The 26,071-nt window shown below is 35.7% G+C and overlaps 2 protein-coding genes across 2 annotated transcripts in view; both read right to left on the bottom strand.

Annotated features, from left to right (window-relative positions):
• LOC107764711 (uncharacterized) overlaps positions 1 to 6,187 on the bottom strand; it is a 28,443-nt gene extending 22,256 nt beyond the window's left edge. Inside the window, exons 1-2 of the mRNA XM_075227198.1 lie at positions 5,688 to 6,187; positions 1,375 to 2,114 (exon numbers count right to left, since the gene is read on the bottom strand). Coding sequence (XP_075083299.1) covers positions 1,375 to 2,114; positions 5,688 to 5,991 — 1,044 coding nt within the window. The 5' untranslated portion in view covers positions 5,992 to 6,187. The remainder of the gene's footprint in view (positions 1 to 1,374; positions 2,115 to 5,687) is intronic.
• A 16,222-nt stretch (positions 6,188 to 22,409) lies between these two features.
• LOC107815966 (uncharacterized) lies at positions 22,410 to 24,647 on the bottom strand. Its single transcript, XM_016641613.2, has 5 exons — positions 23,915 to 24,647; positions 23,570 to 23,827; positions 23,402 to 23,467; positions 23,092 to 23,157; positions 22,410 to 22,786 (listed from the first exon to the last, which is right to left on the bottom strand). The coding sequence occupies exons 1-5, from the start codon at positions 24,551 to 24,553 to the stop codon at positions 22,694 to 22,696; spliced, it is 1,122 nt and encodes a 373-aa protein (XP_016497099.1). The 5' UTR covers positions 24,554 to 24,647; the 3' UTR covers positions 22,410 to 22,693.
• Between the last annotated feature and the right edge of the window lie 1,424 nt (positions 24,648 to 26,071).

The following is a 26,071-nucleotide window of genomic DNA, read 5'->3' as shown; positions in this document are numbered from 1 at the left end:
AAAGAATACCAAGGACCTTTTGTGGTGCTGGAATTATATTGAAACAAGGATGTGTCAGAAGCTATGGTGGAGAATGGTGCCAGTATGTACATGGTGGACGGTGTGGACAGAAAGGAATCGTAGATGTTTTGAGGATAAAATTAGTTCCATACAAAGAATTAAGCTGAATTGTTTCTTGTCTTTTCAATTCTGGTGTAAAGAGAACTATATAGAGGATGCAGAATCACTTGTAGATTTCTTAGATTCTTTGTAAGATACAAGGCCCTCTGTAATTTGTACATTCTCTTTTTGGATACCAGTACCAACTTGGTGCTGATGAATATATTGTTACCTTACTCAAAAAAAAGTATAACTTTCTTCATAAGAAAGAAGAAGAAAACCAAGAAAGTTAGAACCTTTACATCACTGTAGACAGTAAAAGGTGCCTCAGACGACCGCCGTTAGACAGTCAATCTAAACTCATTTACCAAGAAAACTCTTCACAGAAGGAAAACAACTAAATCAGAAGCACTTAAAGACGTAATGATACTATAGAACAGCCAAAATCTACTTCAATTTCCAATGGAAAAGGCATCCTGGCCTACGAACGTCTGATGTTGTTATGGTTAAAGAGAGATCTAGTGTCCGTTGATTGGTTAGAACGACAAATCTCCGACTATGGCAAGTCAATCTTCCTTCCTCCCTCTACTCAGGGATCCTAAGTCCTAAATTTTTTTTGTTTCTCCATGTAAGTCTCAAAACTAAAAGATATGATGCAATAAGTATATTTAAGATCGGTTATTCGGTTTAATCGGTTGTTTCTTTGAAAAACCGAGCACCGAACCAAACTTCCAAAAATTCTAAACTGAAACCGACCAAAAAACAGAAGAAACCTAACCGAGAAAACCAAAAAAATCGGTTTGGTCGGTTTTTCCGGTAACCGATGTATGCCCACCCCTAATATTGAATTCAAATTGAACAATCTCATGATGGACAAAAATTACTTAGTGAGCTGATGAGCTCATAATCTGTGAAACCATGTGGCAAGTAAGTCTCAGACCTAAACCTTGAGTTTAGGTTTCTGTCATCTGCCCTACTAGGAAACAAGGGAAAAAAAAAGCACAATATACTGATTCCAGCTTCTCATGATGAGCTGACATGAAACGAAACTGCTTCTAGACGGAAAAAGGAAAAAGAAAATAACATGAAACAGATAAGTAGATGTACTGAAATAATAACAGAAATAGACACAGGACAAGAGGTCCCATGTTTCAACCAATACAAAAGAACAAGGATTAGTCTCAGAGAATTGCTTTTAGATGAAAGGGGAAAACGGAAAAAGGAACAGTAACTGACTAGTTAATCAAAGGAAAATTGTTAGATACGGTATTGTACCAGTCCTAATAAGCAGTTCTTCAAAACAATAGAGCTGTTGTCCGAGACTTGTTTGCTGCATGTTGCAAGGCCATCATCCACAAGACCCTTACATTTGCTACTTGTTTCTCTGGATGTTGCTGATGATGTCACTGCACTATTTCCGCCATTCCTAGGATGAGCAATAGCATCATCAAGCCTGTTTGTTAACTGACGAAGTAAGTAATATCCTTCTCGCTTAGCTTCCTCCGATCCAGTAGAGCCGAAGAGCTCAAAACAAGTTGCAATTGAGTTTTTTGGGCAAGTAAAGAAAATTCTGAGGAAACTAAGTACACGGAACTCAGATAGCTTGAGCAATACCGATTTTTCCTTGTTTAAAATTTTTTGTTGGTACTCAGAGAACGAATGAGCATCCTGTATACCAAAAAGTTCCTCGTCAGCAATCTCGAGAACATCCTTCCCTTCAAAACTGGATATGAAGAAGGTGAGTGCGTCATGGAATACTGTGGAGCAAATTCCTTGAATAACTGACGATGTTGGCGCCTCAGCAGCAGCACTTTGACAGATATCAGCTAGACCAAAAATGCATGCCTTGGCAGTTTCAAATGCAACACCGTCTATATCATCTCCTTTACCAATCAAAGCTAACTTCCAATTATGCATGTTGATAACAACTCTCACTGCAGCTTCAAGAGCAGTAGGACAATACGAAGCAAATCGAGGAATAAAATCAGCCACTAAACGTTGTACGCTTGTGCAGCCTGTACACCGAGAATCATAGATGAAAATTTAAGTTAAAACTTCATAGAACATGCAATATATTTCAGTACCAAAGAGGAATACTTTCAACAAATAGGAGTAAGTCCCTTTGGGAGTTCACAGGCTGCGTCAGTATAATGATTTTCTATCAGGAACATTGATGGCAATTCATTATACTGCAATTATTTACTACGATAATGAAAGCATGAAAAGAATTACTCGATTAGTAGCTAAGTAGAACTAAGTTAATGCAAAGTTGCACAAGATAGAACTAGAAGCATAAACATAGCAACTGCTGTTCATGCCAATTAGTCAATACGAGTGGGTCCCGCAGAACATTTAGGGACACTTTAGAAAGAATGGAACGAAAGTGGTCTCAAAAAACAATTGGCACACTTGCATCACATTTGAGCATGAGTAGCAAGGGCATGGATCTCATAGAACAACTGGCACATTTATATGAGATTTTAGAAAGAACAGGACAGAACACCAATACACGTCACTAGGTAACCTGTCTTAGTTTCATATGTATAATCATTCAATGAATTGAGAAATAAACCATGTCACCCCAGTGTAATCTATCTCTGCAATTTTCCTTCTCATTCTCTATTTGTTAATTCCACTTTCCCATTTTATGTGGCATACTTTCTTTGTTAGTCTGTCACGAAAAGAATTGCGCATTTCTATATTTAGAAACAATTGAACTTTAAATTTCTTATCTTACCCTTAATGAGATGATTTATAACCTCACAAATGTCTGTAGCTTCTTTTGGACAAACAAATTTCAAAGTCTTCCTTTCTTTCTTAAACTTCATACCCAGCCAAACACCACCACATAAAATGGGATGAAGAGAGTATTTCTTTTTGAAGGACTGGAGAGGACTGTCACAAGTAGGAGAGATTATTGCCACTCGATACAGGGCAATCCAGAGCCCTTCATCCAAATGAAATAGGTGCACGCTACAAAGTTATTGTTAACTCAAAATAATACGAAGATAGATACAACTTTCTTCTATGTCATTTTAAGTACGAATTTTAGCACTAATAGTTGCATCTACAAACCGTCGCATATAGAGTTCTGTGAATTGACATGATCAAACCATCTCTAATGACCTTCTCTGATTTTAAATGTCATAGAATATTATTTATTTAATTGTTTATTTGTAGGAAAATTGCTTACCTTTTAAAGTGCAAAGAAAAATCATTCAGTAGACTGTAAGTAGCCTAAAATTTGGATGAAGTCCCTGGTATGTCAACTGTTCAGTCAAAAGTTTTTCTTGTTATGATGACTTTACTAGTATATTTCAAGTGGCCGTTTTGATGGCACAATGTCTCCTTCCTAGTGATCGTTCGTCATTCCTTTTTTTGGTGATTATTCAACTGGTATCACCTCTTTCAGGTTTCTCTTCTTTTTTTTTTCCTTTTTTTTTCCTTTTTTGGATAGGTAATGTACTGATATTATTGATTTAAAAACTAGCATTAAGGGAATGCGGGAAAAGAGTACATCCAAAAAAAGAACTTTACAGTGTGTGTAAAGAACTGAGAAAATCGACCATGGCTCACGGATGTAATACATCTGTGCCAGTTGCACCAAAAAGTAAGCAGATGTATACATTTGAGTTTAAGGTTAACTGCATTATACTACTTGTCTTTGAAGCTCTAGTAATTCTTTTCTTCCATATAACCCGCCATAGCACAACTGGAATAGAAATCCAAGTATCCCTGGAAGATTTAAGCATGTCCAATTTGTGCCAGAAGGAAACATGCAGACAATTGTTTTAATGGCACAGATACTTTTTGATGAAATGGTCAACCATATGAGCAGTCCTAAAGGGAGCTGACAATTTCGGTCAAAAAGATACCCTAAACGACATCATTAATCAGATTAATAAGTGTTATTTTTTGGACACCAAGTATATAGAACAGAATAAGATGACTCAGACACTAGAGAAAGAAGAAAGAGTCATTATGAAAAAGAAAAAAGAAGATGAAGAAAAAAGTAAGGAAAAGGAGAGTTAACAAAAGTAGTAGAATAAGTTTCTCGCAAGCTAAGAAAAGATGCAGATGATAGCAAAGAGGAATACTTATACTCAGATAGCAAAACGCCATCCATCTTTTAAAGTTGTATTCGAAGAAGTGATGCTTGTCACTTGGATCGCTTAGCACCTCACTGCCCAAAACTCGCGCTTCTTAGCATCTATGTTTGCTCAAATCCTCCAAAAATGTTGCATACCCGTGTCTGATCCTCCAAATATTATGCATTTTTTGGAGGTTTGGTGCAGTGGTATTTTTTGAAAAATCCAAGCAACATAGCTAAGCACCACTTCAACCATGAGAAGCGGTGACCCGAAACACACTCTTCTTCACATCACTTCAACCATGAGAAGTTATAACCCTCACTTTGCATCACACTGTCACTAATTCAAAATATAGTCTTCTTCGCATCACTTCAACCATGAGAAAGCTTTAATCCTTGCTCGCATTACTCTCGTCGGTTTGTTTGGATAATAATGTAATTTACTCTCATATCCAAAAGATGAAAGTAGCCGAGATGAGTACGCTAAGGTGGATGTGCAGGCATTCCAGGAGAGATAACATTAGGAATGAAGCTATTCGGGACAAGGTGGGAGTGGCCCCAGTGGAGGACAAGATGCATGAAGTGAGGTTAAGATGGTACGGGCATGTGAGAAAAAGAGGCGTTGATGCCCCCGTGAGGAGTTGTGAGAGATTGGTTGTGGTGAGCTCGAGGAGAGGTAGAGATAGGCCTAAGAAGTATTGGGGTGAGGTGATTAGGCATGAAATGGCGAAACTTAAGCTTACTGAGGACATGACCCTAGATAGGAGGGTGTTGAGGTTGAGGATTAGGGTAGAAGGTTAGGGGGTAGCTAGATGTATTCCTTTGTCATCCTAGTGGCAATAGTATTAGTCTTGTAGTCTTTTTTTCCTTTTTCCTGTTCGTAACGCTATATTCTTACCAGTTATTTCTTTCGCTTCAATTATTTCACTATACCGTTGTTGTTTATATATCGATGTTCTTACCGCTTGCTACTGCCACTTTTCCTATTGTCCTTGAACCGAGGGTCTTCAGAAACGGTCTCTCTGTCTCGTGAGAGGTAGGGGTAAGGTCTGCATACAGACTATCCGACCCAGACCCCACTTGTGGGATTATAAAGTTGAAAGTAAGTAAACAAGATATAGTTCTTCCTTTCAGTCTGGCAAGGGAAACAAACCCTCCACATTTATTTGCACTCCTTGAACATCTCCTCTTTTTCACTCCAACTAGGCGAAGCGGTAATTTCTAAAACCTAGGGTTCATGAATCATACAAGGGATGGGGAAAATCCCAGAAACGCCTAAAGACACCTACTTCATGTAACTGATCAGTCTCACAACATTACTAGCTCCTATTCTTCGAATAACAACGAAGAGAAAAAGAACTGTATAAACTTCATACATATGTTGACTCTGCAGCAAGCAACTGAACACAAATAGCAACGAAAATACTCAATTTCACGATTCAGAAGAAAAGGAACAAAAGCGAAATTAGAGAGAGAGAAAAAAGTGCTAAATACTGACCTCTTGAGGAAGTAATGAGAGAAAGGTAGGCTTGTTCGAGTTCGGATGAAAGACGATGATCGTTCTGTGAGATGCAGAATTTAATACGTTTGTAACACTCGTAAACATTGCGAATCTCTTCTTGGTTCCTTCTCCGTCGGAGGATTTCATCCTGAGATATCGCCGGAGCAGCGACGCTCTGCTGTTGAGGCTGTGGTGGTGGTTGCGGAGGAGGAGGAGGCGGTGACTGAGGCGGTGCTGGTGATGGTTCGTGTAGTTGTTCGTAAAGCTTCCGTTTCTTCAGTGGCTGCTCCGTCGTAGCCATGGCAGACGGACGGGGAAGAGGAGAAGAGGGGAGAAGTGGGAACACGCGCTCAGTCACGCTTTTTGGCTGTATTTTACTTTGGTGATTAAGAACGTACGATCTTTCTTAATATTCCGAAGTGTAATTACCGTCCGCACTCCCATACGCATGCGCCTAGTCAAGTTGAAAAGTGGCTAATAGTAAAAAATGTACTATGGCAAAATGGCTTCATCTCCCCTTAATAAACTTTCAAAATTTCCTCGTGAACACTTCAACTTAGCACAAGTGAACTAATAAACACCTCCGATCATTTGACTCAATCTATGTGACATCAGTAATTCCTAGTTAGCTGTTGTTCACGCTTGACAGGACCGTGAATGTTCTTTTTTGAATGCCCAACGGTAATAAACCCAAGGGCCCATCTATTTAGAGGGTTTCTTCTTCCTCCTCCGTTGGCCTACAACCTCCATTTTTTGATGTATACAAGCTTTGAATTTCTTCTCTCTTCAATTTTTTTACATATTCAAGTCAATTTTTTCTTCTCTAGGTCGATATTTTATTCTTCAGGCTAAGAATACAATGGAAAGCCGTGTATTTCATCGTTGTGGAGTTGACGTTGTTGTTTGCATAACCTGGAAGCCCACCAATCCGGGTAGAAGGTCCTTAGGATGCTCAAAGTATGGTAGAAGTAGTTGATGTAATTTTTTCAGGTGTATTGACCCACCTCTTCCAGATCATTACAAACAAGTAATTTTGGGACTGCTAACAAAAATTCTTGTGAATGAGCAGCGAAGGAATAGGGAAAAATAATATGTAATTGTGTTTGTTGTTGTTGCACTGCTCTTTGTAGTGTTATTCTTAGCTTAGGATCTTTGTATCATATGTTTATTCTTAACAAACAATGACAATGTCAAGTGTATGAAGTATTTTGCTGCAATGAAAAGTGATGCTTGGTATTAATATCTGAACATATACTAGACAAGTTCAAAACAACAATCTTGATTCGAAAGTAGGCCATCAAATATGCACACTAGCAAAAACCAGTTTACTATTGTGCCTAAACCAAACCAAAACAACATTAACTAAGTTCTGAATATTTCAGACTAAATCTTCCACAAAATAACCTACAAATAAGTGCTGATACTAAAGACTTAAACTTTCACAAAAAGAAACATTTCTTCAAATCATTATGATTGAGACTAGTTGAAGTTGGACTGAGATTGACTCAGGTTTGGTTGAGTTGAAGAAGGAGTTTCAGATTGGCTTAGGGTTGCCTGAGTTTGTCTCCTTCTAGCTTGTTGTTGAAGTTGTCGTTGTGTTACTGCATTTGTTCCTTTTCACCTTAGTCCAGGTGATCTATATCCAAGATTAATATTGGTCTCGCTAGTATTAATTATTTGCCTAGGATAATGGGTGACTTTGTCCTTTAACCCAAACTACATTCAAATAGAAATATAATTTCAGAACTTAGTATAGTAATTAGACACAATAATTGGACAGAATTTCACATACTTACCCTCTCTATGACTATCCCTGATTCACCAAACAGTATTCCAAATCCAGCAGTCCTAGGCCTTCCACCTAAAGTTAAAGAATTTGTTGAGGAGTCCTTGATCTTTCTTCTGTAGTTCCAGATTGTTGTGTTCCTGATCCACCATCAGCAGCAGTTCCAGAATTTCTTTGAGTTGCAGATCTAGCTGTTGCAGTAGTACCAGATTGTTGTGCTGCAGATCCACCACTAGCAGTAGTACCAAAATGACCTCTTGATACAGCTGTAATAGCCTTGGCATTTGCAGTACTACTACTAGCACCAGCAGTTGAACTTTGCCCTTTCTAAAACACCCATGATATAAAACATTCAGCAAAAGACTAAAAACACTTAAAGCATAAGGAGTATTTGTTTCTTACCAGAATTGCACAGCCTTTTTTGTTAGCACTGTCATACTTTTTACCAAATTTCTATGTTTCTTAGGTCTACCAGGCATCTTAGTAATTAGAGGAGGCTCAACTTTGGAGTTTTGAGTTAGAGGCCACATCTCCGTGTTGGTCATAGGTTGAATGTAACAATTGAATGCCTTGAGGTATGTTTCCTTCTTATACCAATGCTCAATATAGTCAGCAGTGTCATACCTTTTTAAAAAAATTGCACAAACTATATGGGAGCAGGGTATGCCTTTCAATTGCCACATTCTACATGTGCACTCTTTCTTTACAAAATTAATTATGTGCTTGTAAATTCTATCTTGGATCTCAAATCCAGTGTCCCCATTTCATTTATATTGATGCTTGGTGGCTCTTATAGATTGATATTCAATGTACCCCATTGCCATAGGAGATATATCATAATTTCACTTTGTAGCAAATTCTCTCATATTAGTCATCCTCTTCATTACCTTAACTCTGATCTCTTCCAAATGGTTATGATTGACTTGTGCCAAGAAGTAAGTATCCAACTGTTGAAGGTCTCACACATGTTGTTCTTCACAACATCATACTTACTACAGTCTTTAAAAAAGGCCATGCACCATGACTGTTTGGGATATCTAAGTAAGTCTTCTATTATCTTATTGCCACACAATTCTGCCAACTCATCTAGTTTAACCTTCAGAAATGCTTCAATTGAAGCTCTTGCACAACCCCATATTTTCTTACTTCTTTTCTCACCACTCCGTATTTTCTTCCAGTTGCTTCATATATGCCTTGCACACATTCTATGCTCAGCATTTGACATCAATTCAGATACAACTTGAACAAGTCCCTTGAACAACAAAAATACACTGTTAGAATTCATATAATGCAAGCTTAAGTATTAAAGTAAAAAATAATATTAAAACAATACACATACCTTCTGCATATCAGACATAATTATTAGTCTTTCACCTTCAGATTCTGTCAGTTTCAAGTCCTCTATTAGACACCTAAAAAACCATGACCAATTGTTCATGGTCTCTTTCTCAACCACTGCCCAAGCAACAAGGTACATTTGTTTATTACCATCCTTAGCAATGCATGACAATAGCTCACCTTTACATATTCCCTTCAGAAAATGCACCATTAAAGCCAATTATATTTCTACACCCTTCTAACCAACCTGTCTTTAAAGTATGTAGACAAATGTATATCCTCACAAATACCTCTTTACCAGGTTCTATTTCTTTTGAAGTCCTCACCACAACAGTGCTACCAGGGTTAGTAGTTCTTATCATGTCAGCATAATCATTAATCCTAGCAAACTCCATTTTGCAATCACCTAAATACTTACCTATTACCTTCTGTCTAGCCCTCGCATATATTATTTTTCCTACATACACACCATACTTAATTCTTATCAACTCTTGCAACTTCTTAAGCTTTATGTCATGCTGATTAATGATCTTATCTTTGTAATGCTTAACTATCCAAGTTGTGTTAGCAAGCTTGTTCTTTGTGACTGGAAGCATGAATGAATAGGGTAGTATGTGTTAACAATGAAGTTCTGTATGTGGCCATGTAATCTGCCTAAAATATGCCATCTACATATACTAGAGTTCAAACATATTGCCCTGGCCCTATTCCTCTCATTTGGCCTCAACTTTAACTGAATTATCCTCTGTACAACATAGTCTTGTAAAGCAGATCTAAATTGTCTAACATTTTCAAAGACCATTCCCAGTTGGAAAATAATTTTCTTACAGTTAGGGTCAAAGTAGACCTTTCTACTGTATATTCTTGGAGGAAGGTTCTGCACCTCATCATCTGCATCTATATCATCATCAGTACTATCCTCACTCCCTGGATCTGAACTGTCTAGGTACTGCTCATCCCCTTCCAATTTGCCAGCATATTTAGTAGTCTTGTCCTTGTAAAAATCTTCAAATCCAGGGTCAATGCCTACTGAGCCACTAGGTAGCTCATCTACATTAACATCACTAGATCTCTCTTTCCAGTTCTTCTGATTTACTTTGGTATATCTAGCAGCAACTAGGTCAGCTTTTATATCACTTGTCTCTCCAATAACATCGTCATCAGCATCATAAAATGACTTATTTGTATCCTCATCAGCAGAAACACCCTCATATTCACCATCCTCACTCTTGGAATTACTCTCAAATTCATCACAATCTGAAACTATGGCTAGATGAAAGTTGTAGAACTCCCCTTCATCCTCAGTAGACTCTTCTATATCAGCAATACTCCCTTTACCCTTTTTCTCAATAAAACAACCACTATTTATATCATTGGTAGGTGAGTTTTTTGCCCTAGCATTAGCTCTACTTGTTTGCCTTTGTGGCACTTCACTAAAGCCAGTTGTTTGGTCATATGGAATATCACTGGGGTCTACACCACTACTTAATATTTCATCCAATTCAATATCAACACATGGTATATTAACAATTTGATATAAATAAACATCAATAAAATCCCCATCATGAAGGTCTTTGCAGAATTCTAACATATCAGCATCATACTTAATAAATCGAAATGCTCTTTTTTTATTGACTTAACATGCAAATTTCTCCACACCTAAGTACCCCATATCATTTGCCCATTTTTTGAGTTGAATAACATGCAATTCATCAGTGTCAACAGTTACAATAGTAGACCATGTTATACCATTTTCATACCTCATTAATGGGCCAGCTACCAGTTGTTCATGATGGTGAAATTGTAATTTCACAAGAACAACCATCCTGCCTCACTACGTGATGGTAGTCTAGAAATACGAATTTTTTGGTTACTTTGCACCTTTTATTTAATATACTTTAATTGTGTTTGAGCTAAAATATGGTCAATTTATAATCATTACGTGTTTTTTGTTGTGTAGGTCGAGATTTCGGACTAAAAAGAATTTATAGAGCTAAAAGGAATAAAAGCGAACTTTGAAGTCTGAGTATAAGTTCGAGAGTTAAGGCGTTGGGATCGAGTTCGGGAGTCAAGGACCGAGTATGCCTAGAAAAAAAAGGAAAGAAAAAAATGTAAGGAAATAAACCAAGGATGCCACGTCGTGCTATGCAAATTTTCAGCAAAGTGAAAGTTCAACATTCTAATAATTGTCAAGTTCCACGTCGTGCAATTCGTCATGTGCCGCCTTGTGCCAAGAAATTTGAGATAAATGCAAAACAAGACCCTTCTGATGTTGGACACTAACATGTCATGTGCTAGGCTATGCCTCATAAGGGGCAAAGTTAAATCGTTCATCATGAAGCAAAATGTGACACAATAGCAAAATTCCATTACCGCGACACCCAGGGCACCGCGACAGTGTTTTTGTACTGCTTCTCGTCAGAAGTTGCTCTCTTAACTTTTTCACTAGCGCCCCGCATGGGGCGGCACAATGCGCGGCGCGCATGTATAATTTTCTCAATGTATTTGTACTATTTCGGCTTGGAAAAGGTAATTTTGCCTGGGCCCACTCCTACAGGGTATAAATACACCAAAAAGATATTTTTGAAGGGACTTTTGACCTAAAAAGATTGGAGAAGCAACCAAGGCAAGAAGACACAAGAATTCTTCGGGATTTCAACCTACAATCGGTGTGATACGCGAGTTTGTATCGAATCATTAGTATTGATTTTTTTTTTTTGAACCTTATTGAGATGACTTATTCCATAGATATGGAGTAAATTCCAATAGGGTGTTGATAGATACGGTGTTTTGATAACTTGATTAGGGATTCGATTCTTGATAACTGTCAAAATTAATTGTTGGAGTTTAATTCATAATGTGGAGTCATTTCTTATTTTGCTTAATCGAAAGATGAGCTTGATATTGAATTGCTTTACATTTTATGCTCTAGTTTAAATTCGTTATTCAAATAAGTAATTGAAAGAGCCTCTTGAATTGTTAATCGAACTAGAAAATAGAAAAATATTCGTTAGAAGTTACCCTTTAGATCATGACCATCATTTTTTATTGTTGCAATTGTCTACCGTGCTTCAATTGGATTAATTACAGAAATTAATATTTAATCGGAAGAGGAACCTTCACTTCAAGTGTAATCTGATGATTTGTTGAATTCGTGAGAATCAATAGTATTATAGAGTGAATTCACTCAAGAATTGGATCCCGAGTCAATTATCTTACACCTACCTAGTCAAATACCATTATTCCTCTCTTTGATATTCCTTTATTGCTCATCCGCTGTCTTTTGTGATCAATTGTTAATTGCTTAATTTTTAGTAGTTAATCGTAGTAATAGTAATCAAATCAAGTGTTAATTCTCCTGGATCGTAATCAACTGAAGATTATTCGAACATTGATTAAATCCAATCCTTGTGGAGACGATAATTAAACGATGCTATCTTTGACTAGCGAGCAATAATTTTGTGTTGTATTTTGCGCTTGTCAAATTTTGACGCCGTTGTCTGCAGGGATGTGCGCATTAGTTCAGGCGCGGAGAATGGAGCCCGACTTTGACTCAGGCCCCGACTAGATATTCAGGGAAATTTTCTTTACCTTATATTTTTTAATTGTGTGTCATGAGGTCATGCCACAACTTAAAGTGTGGGGTGGAGGATATGTTGTATGTATGTATATTAGTGTTAGTTTTTGTTAGTTGTAGTAGTTAGAGATAGAAAATAATTGAAAAACCATAAAAAATTTAAAATTTTCGATTTTTGCCGACGATGGATATCATAGACATGTTTCTTAAGGGATTAAAGTAGAAAGAAAAAGACAAAAAGATTTCTTTTGTTAGGTAGTGTAATAATTCCCCCTTGGTTTTTTTTTGTGTCGCGGTTCTTTTCTAAGAGTTTTGTTTGAACCGGGTGTAGTTAGTTTTTATTTTGTGAAGTAGTAGGAAACCTTGTGCTATGGTTTGAATTGAAAGCAATATCTCTTGACCTTATTATACCTTGAGAATAATGAGTACTTTAGTTGTGACGCTTAAGCTCAGCTCTTGACTCGTATATAAGTACCTTAATTTGTTTGATCTTGACCTTGCTTAATTTCTTTGATTAGAGAGTCGGGATAAATCCGATCCTGAATAAGTTATGTGCCATGTGTGTGTGAGGTTATGTGTTATTCTGTGCATTGCATTTGATGTCTAGAACTTGCCCCGTATGTTTGCAAAGCGTAATAGTAGTTTTATTCAGTCTTGGAAGTGATTTAGGCCTTTTTTGTTAAGCCAATTATAAGCTTTTACCCACCTAATTGTTATGTATCGTAGTTAACCCTTTTGAGAATGTAATCATGTTTCTTTAGCAACCACAGTACAAACCTTACTCATTTGTTTGAATTTGAACTTTTACCTCTCGTGAGCACGTAAATTTGTTATGAACTTTGTAAAAGGTAAAGTGTAGGGTGATTGGTTTGGCTTTTGAATGGAACTATTGAAATAAGGAAGAAAGTGTACTGTTTTGAAAATGTAAGAGCTACTTGAATTGAAAAAGAAAAAAAAATAGTTGTATTGTTGTGCAAAATATTCTTTGATAGTGGTGACTCTTGATGTAATTGTTCTTAAAGAAGTAGGGAGTTAATGTATATTGATGTAAATGTGGAGTTATGGTTTGACATAAGTGTGGGGTTTTGAATGGTTAATTGTATGTATTAAAGTATTTAGGGAAGTGTAGTCACTCTTATATCCAAATGTATCCTACCCATCCTGCAGCCTACATTACAACTAATTAAAGTCCTACTTGATCCTTACGGGCAAGCCTATGGTACGTCTTTTATGGTATATGATTCTGAGAGTGAGTGAATTATTTCTATCTTGAGTTCGTAATTGTTCTTAAATTTTATTGTGTGTGAAACTACTCTCTATTATTGTGTGAGGGCACTTGATTCATGAAGGAAAGGTAATGTCGTTGACCTCTGTGTTAGAGTAAGTGAGCGGGTTGTGAAAAGTGTGGTGCTTTTGAGTCAAATCTTGAGGCAAGGATATTACATTAGAGTGCTTAATCTGTTTTAATTATTCTTGGTGTGATGAGTTATGAGAGTTGTTTAAAAATATCGTGTCTATGTGAAGTGTAGTTTGATTGCTCGAGGACGAGCAATGGTTTAAGTGTGGGGTGTTGATGGTAGGCTATAATTACGTATTTTTGTCGCTTATTGCACTCTAACTCACAACACTTTATTTGTGTTTGAGCTTTAATTGGTTATATTTTGCACTTATTGTGTGTTTTATGCCTTGCAAGAAGTAATTCCGAGCTATGAAGATAATTTGGAGCTAAATAGAATAAGTCGGAGCTTTGAAATCTGAGTAAAAGCCCAAGAAATTAAGTCGGGATCATGTTCGGGGGTTGAGGACCAAGTCTGGATGTCAAAAAATGAGAAAACAAAATTACTCTGAAAAAATTACACTACCGCCCCGCGCCATGCGTACCGGGGCGCTAGTGCAAAATTCCCGCAAAGTGAAAAAATTAGCTCTCTGGATTTCCCTACTAATGCCACGCATGGCGTGTCGCCCCATTCGGCGCGCCTGCGTATTTTTTACAGAGTAAATATCCTATTTCGGCTAGAAAAAGGTGATTTCATCTAGGCCCGACCCTACTTGGTATAAATACATAGAAAAATATTATTTTCTGGACTTTTGTCACATATTCGACCTAAGGAAGCTAAGGAGGAATTGGAAGAACACGAGTACAAGGATTTCATCATTCATTTCTCACTCAAGACCCGAGTTTAGATTGAATTTGTATTTTTCTATACTTTAACTTTATTTGTGATGAATTGCTCCATATCTATGGAGTAGTTACCTTTAGGGTTTGATGGATTTGGTGTATTGATGATTATTTGTGGATTATAACTCTAGTTTTATGTATTGACGCATTTTTGGATGATTTAATTGTTGCATCTATATTTACTTGTTCATGTAATCGAGAGAGGCATAACTTGTAAATTCTTTGCATTATATTGTTGGTCGAGTTCATTAATTCTTCTTAGTAATCGAAAGAGGCTAGCTGAATCATTAATTAAACCTAGTTAGGAGGATAATTGAGAGAAGTTCTCCTAAAGACCAATCCACTATGCATTCTTGCATATCTTTACGTGCTTAAATTGATTCATCTTGTGAGGTTAAGACTTAATCGAGAGAGGAGCTTTTGCTGTTTGAACTAATAATTGAGTAAATTCGAGAGACCCACTTTAATATTAAAAGCGAATTACCTAGAGTTAGATCCCAAAAAATTATCTTGCACCTATCCTATCAAAACACTATCTTCTCCCATTGATAACCTTCTTTGCTTATTCCTTGTTTCGATTGTTATTAGTCAATAACTTTAGATTCTTTGTTAATTTTAATTAGACATCTTATAAATCTCAAATGTTGATCATCTTGGATAGCAACCAATCTAGAAACTACGAAAATACTGTTTAAATCTAATCCCTATGGATACGATATTTTACTATACTATCTTTGATTAGCGAGCATAATTTAGGTGTGTGTTTCGAGCTCGTCACTACCCCTATGAAAATAAGATAAGATAAGTCCAAATTAGTAAAATATTCAAAAGAAAAAGACAATATTATTTGAACTGTCTTTGAAAAACAACAAGCAAATGCGGGAAAAGAACCATAACTTGATCACTACATGCCAAATCAGTTAGGAACCAACAAAATTTAGAGAAAAAAATAAGAATTTAGTGTGTTATTCCAAAAAGCCCTAATTTTAAACCCTAAATAACGAAAGAACCATTGCATGCATACAAAACATTATCTATTATGTCCAACTTCAATAACGCATAAAAACATAAGAAAACAACCAGAAATTTCACAAAAGACTACAATCGGACCCTGAATGATTTCTATGTTTCCGGTGAAGGAGAAATAGACGCTACACGAAACACTCAGATTCTTGTTTCGGGACCGATTTTGAAAGAAAAATAAACATAATGAGCAGATGATCTAATGGGCGGAAAATCCTATGACAACCGTTCACTCCATTTGAGCAGACGATTGAAAATGTAGAGTTCTTTGAGAGAGACGACTGAAAATGAAATGAGTGTTTTAGGGTCTTTCAGTAAAAAATGAATGGGAAATATTCGGTACTTAGTGAGTTTTCGCGCCTTACACGTGGCAGGTTTTAATTTATTTATTGCTGACTGGGTTGCCATGTTTGTAAAATTGTAATGTGCGCGCTATGATTCAACTGTCAGATGTGTTTATTAAACAACTTATTCTCGAGTTGAAGTATTCATTTGAGAATTTTGAAAATTTATTTACCGTCATGACAATCGGGTGCAAGTTCAAGTGGCCAGGAGGCCTTTTAGCCATGTACTATTTGATGAATTACGCCAAACATCTTTATAATACTACTATGTTAAGTATAGATACATTCCTTATATTTTTAATCAGATAATTATATTCCTCATATTTTTGAATAGTTTCTTACACCTCCCTCCCAATTTATGTGACGAAGTTTAGATTTCGAGAATGAAATGAGTTTTTTTAACGTTATTTTTTTTATATACCTTTTAGATATTTTGAATTGTTAATAATTGTGACTGAACTTTTTATGTAGTTTCTAAATATATACTCCCCCGTTCACTTTTACTTGTCCAGTATTCTAAAAATAGATTTTCACTTTTATTTTTTACTTTTAACATATCAAGAGAACACAATTTTTTTTTTTTCTGTTATACCCAGAATATTAATTACTCATTTTAAATCATTTCTCAAATCCATTAAAAATATGTATCAATTAATATGAATATCATGGTAAGTTATGCACTTCATTTATTATTTCTTAAGGGAAGTGCAAAGTCAATAGTGGACAAGTAAAAGTGAACGGTGGGAGTAAATTTTATTTCAAAAAATTTAAAGATTCTATGTTTGAATTCACAATTAAAATTAAGAAGTTTGACTCTTGAAATCCGAGCCCCGCCACATAAAGTGGGACAGAAAGAGTAATAATTTTAAGATAACATTCAAGATCTGAATGGTCCACATCTATTCATCCTCATTAAATGGTTATTTTAAAATTATGCAATTAATGACTGAGGTTTGAACTATTTAGATCGTGTTTGGACATATATTTTGGCTTCATTTTTTCAGAATGTTTTTTTGAAAACATTGTTTATTTATGAAATATATGTTTTGGGGAAAAAAATCAAAAAATTTCAAGTTCCCAAAAACTAGTTCAGGGCAGTTTTTGGGTGAAATTTTTTCTTCCACTCACAAACTTTCAAGTTTTTTTTTCAAATAAAATGTATGTCCATACACAACTTCAACTTTCAAAAATTATTTTTCAACATAACTTCAAAAATTTATTTTTTTCAATCAAATCTATGTCCAAACGCTAGCTTAGATTGAAATGCCCATTAAGTGAAACCTTAGATAATTTTAATTTAACCATTTATAGTTAATTTAACTTATTTTCGTGCTAGAGCTTTTATAATGACTCTAGTGGCTCGTTGTGTATGATAAGGTGTTCCATAAGAGTCAAAAGATGAGCGATATTATCATAATACATGTGAAAAGTCGATAGCATACTCGATGACCGAAGGAACTTGCTTGACCCAAATTTTAGATTCGGGTTCAACCAATTAGATTTAAATAAAGTAGAGTCAATCTTAGCTAATATTAATATCTAAAAGACAAAATAGCCGATTTTGTAATAGATAATATGTATGCTTTACCGAAGGGCAATAAATATGGACAATGCTAACAATATTCAATGACCCAACTGGAGAAAGATAGTATTAAATAATAAGAAATAGCAATGGATGACATTTATGTAAATAAGAACATGCAAGTCACCCGAAAAATAGGTGAGATTTGTGGATATTTCTTCTGACAATTATGAATGATTAATAAGCCTTCGAATGTTCAAGTAGTTCTTGGATCTAGTGGAAAAGGTTATGTAAGAATCTTAGTAAAAAGGTGTTTCTCGTGTGCTTGCAATAAAGTCAGATTCTCTCTATAAAGTCAATGTATTTTTTTACAAATCTTATGTCCCCTGTCATTATGTCTCTTTCTATTTATAGGGAACATATTCCTAAAAACTCTAATAGCACAAGTACAGAGAATATCCACTAGAATATTCTCTTTTGTGTCATATTCTAAAACTAGCTGTTAACTCTGTCTAAGATGCTCGACCTCGACCTTGATCTACGATGACTTCTCGACCCTGATCTTTGCTAACCATTCGACCATACCATTCATCACTTTAGGGACCATTTCGACCTTGGATAGGTCTTTATTAAAGCCGTACTGACGACACGTGACAATCTGCGAGTGCCTCCTTAATATTAATATGGTTTTATCATATCAGAGGTAATTTTTGACCCATACAAATGTAACGACCCGACTGGTCGTTTTGAGCATCTGCACTTTGCTCGATAGTTTGAGGGATCGAGTATCTCCACATGATGTATTAAGATTTGTGTAAATCGTCGGTGTTGGTTTTCAAGTTATCCGAAATAGATTTGGAAGAATGAACTTCAAGATTTAAGCTTTAAATTGGAAGAGTTGACCAAGTTTGACCTTTAGCATTGGATCTCGGAATGGAGTTTCGTTGGTTCCGCTAGTTCCGTTGGGTGATTTTGGACTTAGGAGCGCGTCCAGATTGTAATTTAGAGGTCCGTAGTCGAATTAGTCTTGAAATGACGAAAGTTGGATTTTTGAGAAGTTTGATCGGGAGTGGACTTTTCGATATCGGGGTCGGATTCCGATTCCGGAAGTTGGAGTAGGTCCGTAATGTCAAATGTGACGTGTGTGCAAAATTCGAGGTCAATTGGATGTGTTTTGATAGGTTTCGACATCAGTTGTAGAAGTTGAAGTTTCAAAGTTCATTGATTTTTACTTGAGGTGCGACTCGTCGTTTTGAGGTTGTTATGCGTGATTTGAAGCCTCGAGTAGGTTCATTTCGTCATATAAAACTTGTCTACAAAATTTGGCTCAATTTGGAGTTGATTTGATATGGTTCAGACGCTCGGTTGTGATTCTAGAAGTTCTTGAAGTTTACCTTGATCTTCATGCGTTTAGGCGTCCGATTCGTGATTCTAGAGGTTATTTTGATGTTTTGATCGCTCGAGCGAGTTCGTGTTGTGTTTCTGGACCTGGGTGCATGGTTGGTTTGGAGCCTCGGGGGCTCGGGTGAGTTTAAGATTGGTTTTAGAATGACTTTTCATGATTTTTGAGTGCTGGTACTGGTGTCATCGCATTTGCGACGTTTTTGTCGCAAATGCGATAATCGCAATTGCGAAGCAGCCATCACATTTGCGAAATTTGGGCTGCTGGGGGGAGATTCGCATTTGCGATGTGGGGTTGTTCGCTTTTGCGATGGACCCTGTCGCTTTTCCGAGATATTGATCTTCGCATTTGCGAAGTTTTGGGATCGCAAATGCGACCTTGACAGGAAAACTTCTGGTTCGCATTTGCGGAGGTCGCATTTGCAAACCCCATGTCGCAAATGCAACATCTGCAGCCTGCTAAATTCTGAGAATTCCGAGACTTAGCTTCATTTTGTTATATTTTGAACCCTAGCTTCGATAGGAGGCGATTTTGTGAAGGAATTCTCATACCAAATCATTGGGTAAGTGCCTCTAATTAATTCTCAACTACATTTCATGATTTTACATAAGATTTAACATCAAATTCATGAAAATTTGTGGATTTTGTCAAAACTTTGAAAAATAAAAATTTGGGATTTGAGAGTCGCATAGGACTCGGATTTGGAAACAAAATACGTATTTGGACTCATGAGGCTATGGGTAGTCAAGACCTACCATTGGACCCGGGTTTTGACCGGGCGGGCTCGGGGTTGACTTTTGTTGACTTTTAGAAATTGTATAAAAATCATAGCTTTATTAGTTGAAATTATTTTCCCTTGCATTATGTGATGTATTTAAGTCGTCTTTGACTAGATTGAGCTGAGCAGAGGTGAATTTGTAAAGGAAAAAGCTAAATTGAGTATTGAGTTAGCCGAATTGAGGTAAGTGTCTTGCCTAACTTTGTTGAGGAAATTTTTCCTACTATTTGACATTGTTTACTACATGCGTGAGTGATACATATATGAGGTGATGAGCATATATGCATGTGCCAGGGTTAACCATGCTCGGGGGTAAATTATATTATAAATTGTATCTTGTAGAATCACGTGACCTTCTTACCTCATGCCTTGACTCCTAGATACTAAGAACATAGTATTAAATGTTAGAAACTAAGACTTAGCTTATTATAACTTGATCAAATTTGATGAAATTCTGAGAATACATTGGTGTGTTTAATTCGGTCATCAATATGCATAATCATTAATACATTGCTACGACCGATATTCTTGAGATACTAGATTCTATATACTTATGTTATAGATCATTTGTGAGATTTGTTGGAATACTTGAATAATAAGGTTCTTGCAGGTTTATTGAACTATTGTTGGCTTGAAAAGCTATGATTGGGATTCATTTAGAATATTCGTTTAAACACTCTCCTTGACGTTATTTATGCTTTATACCTTGTTTGTCATTGATATACATATGCTTGGTAAGAAAGAGTGTAAAACACGAAGGGTGATGTTGTTCCTTTGTTTATATATTATCATGTGAGGGAGAGTGTAAAGCACGAAGGGTGATGCCGTGCTATATTATTGAGAGTAAAAGCACGAAGGATGATGCCATGTCATATTATTGAGAGTAAAAGCACGAAGGGTGATGCCATGCCATATTATTGAGAGTAAAAACATGAAGGGTGATGCCGTGCCATGTTATGTGAGTGTAAAGAACGAAGGGTGATGCCGTTCCATTTCATTTATATTATCATGCTTTAAATTATCATGAGTTCATGGCACGATGGGTGTTTCCGTGCAGATGAGGACGGGGGACATGCATTATGTTGTGATATCTTTCTTTTGTATATACGTTCATGTCGTTACATTGAGCTATTATTGTTGTATTTATGGTCCTTATATGACTTGTCGTTAATGCCCTGTTCTTGTCCTTTATCTTATTTGTTATTGTGTCACTCATGCCTTCTACTTGCTAAACTTGCAAAATACCATGCCTACTTCCTGCTGTCATAATTATATCTTTGTCGTATCTATTTTGGTTGCACTTAGTACATGCCTTCTACCGTGTTAGTCATTCATGCTTCTACTTGTTAACGCATAAAGATCACGTGTTCCCCTCTTATTCGTTATATCTATATTTATGCCTCCACCATGCTAGTTAGTTGAAGTTATATTCCTTTCCCTAATTGTTGTCATTACCCCTATGCTTTCCGCCTAGTCTCTTACCGATGCCCTTATGTATATCCTCGTTCATTATTTTTACTTGCGTATTTCCTACTTTGTTATTACTGTTATCGGCATTTCTGCCATCCGATTGGTACTGTTTTACGCATATTTGTTGAGGATGAGATAAATGCACGAAGGGTGTTGTCGTGCACTTGACTTGATATCAGAGTATATTCCTCACGCTATGAAAGTTATGGGGTGACTATTGTGGTCTATTGGTTTTCGTTCTAAGGAAAAGATTGGTCGAGATATTGGAAACTGTTGAATTATGATCTCTTCTAGTACTCCGCTATTGCTTTGTACATTCATTTCGTGTACTCTATTCTGTTATACTGTAGTATAGTTTTATTGCTAGTTTACGGTACATATTTTATCAGTGAGCATCTTTTAACTAAAAAGCCTCGTCACTACTTCGACGAGGTTAGACAAAATACTTACTGGGTACATGGGGTCGGTTGTACTCATACTATACTTCTGCACCTTGCGTGTAGATTTTTGGAGCGAAGCTGCTGGTGATGTCGGGAGCTGACCCTGAAGATGTTCGTGCATTCCGGATATAGCTGCCACTTGTTCTTGGTAACTTTAGATTTTGTTAATCTGTTTATGTAACTTTCAAGCAGACCGTGTAATTATTTGTATCAGCTTTGTAAATTTCATGTCTTAGAAGCTCATGATTTGTACTACCAGTTCTTGAGTTAATTTGTAAATGTCGAGATAATTCTTCACTATTTTCCTATAATTTCATTTGGATTGTATTGTCTGTTAGTTGGTTTACCTAGCGGGTCGAGTTAGGTGTCATCACGACTAGTGATTTTTGGTTCGTGACAACAGATCTATCTACTTACTACTTACATTTGAGCCTTTTTTTTTCCGATCTTGTATTTTAATACATTGAACACTTGTCTAATTTTTAATCTTGGAAGTTGAGCTTTTTTTTAATTAAAGCAAATCTACTGGCATGTCTATGGACATATCTGAAATTTGAATTTCTCCTATTATCGCTTTTAAGATTGGTAATGCATTGGTGTATATTCGTTGCAAAATGCACACTAACTGCATGCCTTAACGTTCTTCCCTTGTTGCCAATGTGGCTTGGTCCAAACAAGTAGGTTCGAGTTCTTTTCAGCAAAATAGCCAATAAACAAGGATAATAAGATTTGTTTTATTTTGATCTTTCAAATTGTTTATACGTAATCCTATTGTCTATCAGTTATCAAGAGAAGAAGGTAGAAACAAAAGAGAAAAGAAATTCTCATTCTTTCAATTTCTTGATTTACAGACACTTATATCCGAAAAAGCTTGTTCGTACTCAATGTTTACATCAATCTAATAAAGACATAATATTGATCTTTACATACACTATTATCACTAAATCATAGTCGACAGATATTCTCACCTTAATTCATTAAATGATGGTTACTTTATAAAACATGAGAATTACTCCTCATGATCAAGAAATGATAGATGTTTTTTTTACATAGTCAACATACTTGGGTGGTTTCTGTTGTATCTGTTATTTCAAGGTATAACAACTAATAAAAAATTGCAAGGCAATGTTAGCTTCCAAAGTTATTACAAACTTGGCATCATCTTTTGATAGAGACCAATGTCCATTCCATGGTAAGCAATTGGAGCATACATCCACAGTTCATCTGAGCTCAGTAACTGTAGCAAGAGAAGAAATATTTAGTAAATTATGCTATATTACCTCCCATATTCAATCAATCAAATTTAAGGGGAAAAAAAGAAAGAAGAATTAACAACAAATAGCCGTTCACCCAATCACTTAAACTAAAAACAGCCGGTGGAGGTATAATACATGCATAATTTATGCATTATATATGTATAATTGTGTATAATCAATGTATAATCTTAGTATATGGCTAGAAAAATTAAATAATGAATATCACCGGCTATTTATGTAAAAATCCCCCAAAAAAACTGGAAAATGTGAAGGCTTTGTTATTTACCTTAATTTGAAGCTGCAAAAACTTCACATAAGTAACTGCTTCTTCAAGCATTGTGCTAATGTCAACCTGATGTATATAGCAAATAAGAAAAATACTCAATAAGAGGATTCTTGAATTTCTTCATTCCTTTAGATGAATTCGTAGGCGTTTGGAAAAATTTGAAAAAGTGGTTTTGAAAAACTCATTTTCGAAAAATCTCCAAAACTTGCAAAAATCTATGGACAAACACGTTTTTGAAAAAAAAATCCAAAAAATAGGAAAAAAAATCTATGGACAAACGTGTAAGTATTATAATAAAAAGCATTATTACCTTAGTGCCATTGGGAACAAGGTTCTGCAAGATTCTCAATCTTTCATTGATCTTTTCTCTTCTTCTCTGCAATTTTTGCAAATAAAAATCTTAGTTTATTAACATTATAAATCTCTGAACAAGTTAATGAACAATAAGTGAATAAATGAAGCTGGTGTTAATTATTACCCTAGCATAAAGGCTTTGTGGATCTGTAGCAGCTCCTCTGCTGGCTCTTGATTTCCCTTTAGATTTTGAAGATATTGCCCCTCCATTTAATTCCTGAGAAGCATTAGAATCATCCTCAGAACTGCAGCAACTTGAGCTCTGTCCATTTTGAATAGCTGCATTATTAGCTTCTTGATCTTCTCCTTCTTCATTGTTAATTTGAGTTATCTTTTGATTCTTTTTCCCTTTTGGCTGTGCCTTTTTCTTATTTTTCTGTGCCTGCATTGAGTAAATAATCTAATGAGATTCATATACAAAGATAATATTAATCAATCTCTTTTGTTAAAGTTCTTAAATTAAACTCACATCTTGTGATGATCCCCGCGATTTCTTCTTCGGATTCTCAGGTAATTCCTCCTTGAGTTTTTGTTCCTTTGAACTTGATTGAAGTGCAATTTTGTCAAACTTCCTCTTCAGCTGCATTTCCTTGCTTGAAACAGGGGAAATTCCAACATTGTCCAATTGGTCACATACCATTTCTTCTTTGGATGAGGGTGAGTCCATGTCATTAGTATCATCAGGAAAATTAATAGACAAATTTTCAAGATTATTTTTGTTGTCCATAATAAAGAAATCAATGGACTGATCATCAGGTTGGTTGTTAATTGCTACTTGAAGAAGCTGGTTATTAACATCATGATCAATGTCGTGGTTCGAATTGTTAGTGAAAAAAATGCCATCACTTCCACAGCTGGTAATGCTACTTTCTTGAGAAAAATACTGAAAGCTAGTGTTAGCTTCATGTTGTTCATCACCTAATTGATATAATGCTGATTGTGGAGGACCATTCTCATAACCCGAGCCAGCATTTTCGCGAGCATTTATCGCGAACAAGCTGCCTTGATCGCCATGCAATTGAAGCATGAAATCTGCAGTTTCAGTACTTGAGAATAATTTGGTTAATGACTCCCATTCTTCATCAAAAAAAGCTCCAATTTGCTCCATTTTTTTGGTTAAAAGTGTAAAGGGAGTTAGGCCAAAGAGAAATAGAGGTGGCTTTACTAAATAGTATTGTCAACTGATATACTGACAAAATAAGGTTTTGAGGATGATCTCACACTTGGAATGAGCGAAAAGTTGGGGACATTTATACGAGAAAAGGTTACAAAGGAATTGAAAGAATGTTTAGATGAAGATTTACTTGATTTTTTTAATTGAAATCCATAATTCCAAATGATTAATTTACAAAGGTTTTTTTTCCAATGTGGGGCCAACCAACAGGCAAAGTACAACTAAGAAGAGGGGCCAAGTTCATGCAATAATGAAATAAAATATGTTAGCCTTTTAATTGGATTAATGTAATCTTGGACTTAGCTTATTATGTCATTAATGAGTCATCGAAGGCTAACTGTCTTAATCTAATCATTGGGTCATGACAATTAACCACACTGATTGATAAAAATTAATGAAAAGTTAACAGTAATTAACAGAAGAGATGTTAGAACGTGGTAAGCTTTTCTTGAATATACTATGAGTTCTGTTGGGGGATTAAAGAAAAGGAATGAAGAGGACGTGGGAGATGAGTGTGCAATCTTTTAAACTACTAACGAAATCCGACACTGTAACCGCAAAGTTCGTTTCTTGTCTCTTTGTTTTGAGAATTTTTGGTTCTCAAACCTAACCATTGTTACCCTAGTAGTACTTGAAATACAATATAATGTCGTTACATAAGGATATCAGTTCATGTATTTCCCCTCTTTTTATTTCGTCAAAAGGAAAATACTCCATTTGTGCCCCCCAAAACCCCCAAAAAAGCGACAAGGTTTTAAGTACAAGGGTTCTGAAAAGGTCTAAAACACGAAGGATCAACACATTAACATATTTGGCGAAACCTCTAAAAAAAAACTTATTTTGAAAAGTATTTTTTTCAAAAATAATTTTCAAAAAAGTATTTTTTTGAGAAGTAGTTTGTGCTTGACTGATTAATTTAAAAAACACTTTTGAACAGTAATTAGTATTTTGGCCAAACTTTTAAAAAGTATTTTTAAGTGTATTTTTTTCAAAAGTGCCTTTGGGGATAAACTATTTTTTCCATTTCTCAAAAATTGCTTCTGCTTCTACTCAAAAATATTTTTTTCCTTCTAAAAGTCTGGCCAAATATTTTAACTTTAGAAAAAAAATACTTTCGACCAAAAAGAAGCTTGGTCAAATAGGCTATTAACTCTATATAAGAATTCTTCTTTATATAACTCAAATTAAGATACTATATTCACAAATATTTTTAAGATGTTTGGAAAAGTTGTGTTAGTTTGAGTGACCTTATGAATTACTAAAGAACTTGGTTCTTTACCTTACTCCTTAAACGTGAAGTAAAATAAGCAGTAAAGTAAAAACAATAAATTTTACGTGAAAAATCACCCGGCTGAAAAAGTGCAAAAACCACGACCTACTACGTAGAATTTTTAATTTCAACTTCACTAGAACAATGAGCCAAATATATCGAGTACAAAACTGTAAATCAAT

The sequence above is a fragment of the Nicotiana tabacum genome, chromosome 12 (assembly GCF_000715075.1).
Source record: "Nicotiana tabacum cultivar K326 chromosome 12, ASM71507v2, whole genome shotgun sequence".
Classification (NCBI taxonomy): domain Eukaryota; kingdom Viridiplantae; phylum Streptophyta; class Magnoliopsida; order Solanales; family Solanaceae; genus Nicotiana; species Nicotiana tabacum.
The sequence above is the reverse complement of the archived record's forward strand: the minus strand, read 5'-3'. Positions and strand labels throughout refer to the sequence as shown.

Excerpts from the sequence above, each read along its gene's own strand:
- LOC107815966 (XM_016641613.2), bottom strand. The coding sequence starts at position 24,553 with ATGGAGCAAATTGGAGCTTTTTTTGATGAAGAATGGGAGTCATTAACC. Across the intron at positions 23,828-23,914 it reads CGCGGGGATCATCACAAGAT|GCACAGAAAAATAAGAAAAA; the intron begins GTGAGTTTAATT and ends TACTCAATGCAG. Across the intron at positions 23,158-23,401 it reads TTGTTCCCAATGGCACTAAG|GTTGACATTAGCACAATGCT; the intron begins GTAATAATGCTT and ends TATATACATCAG.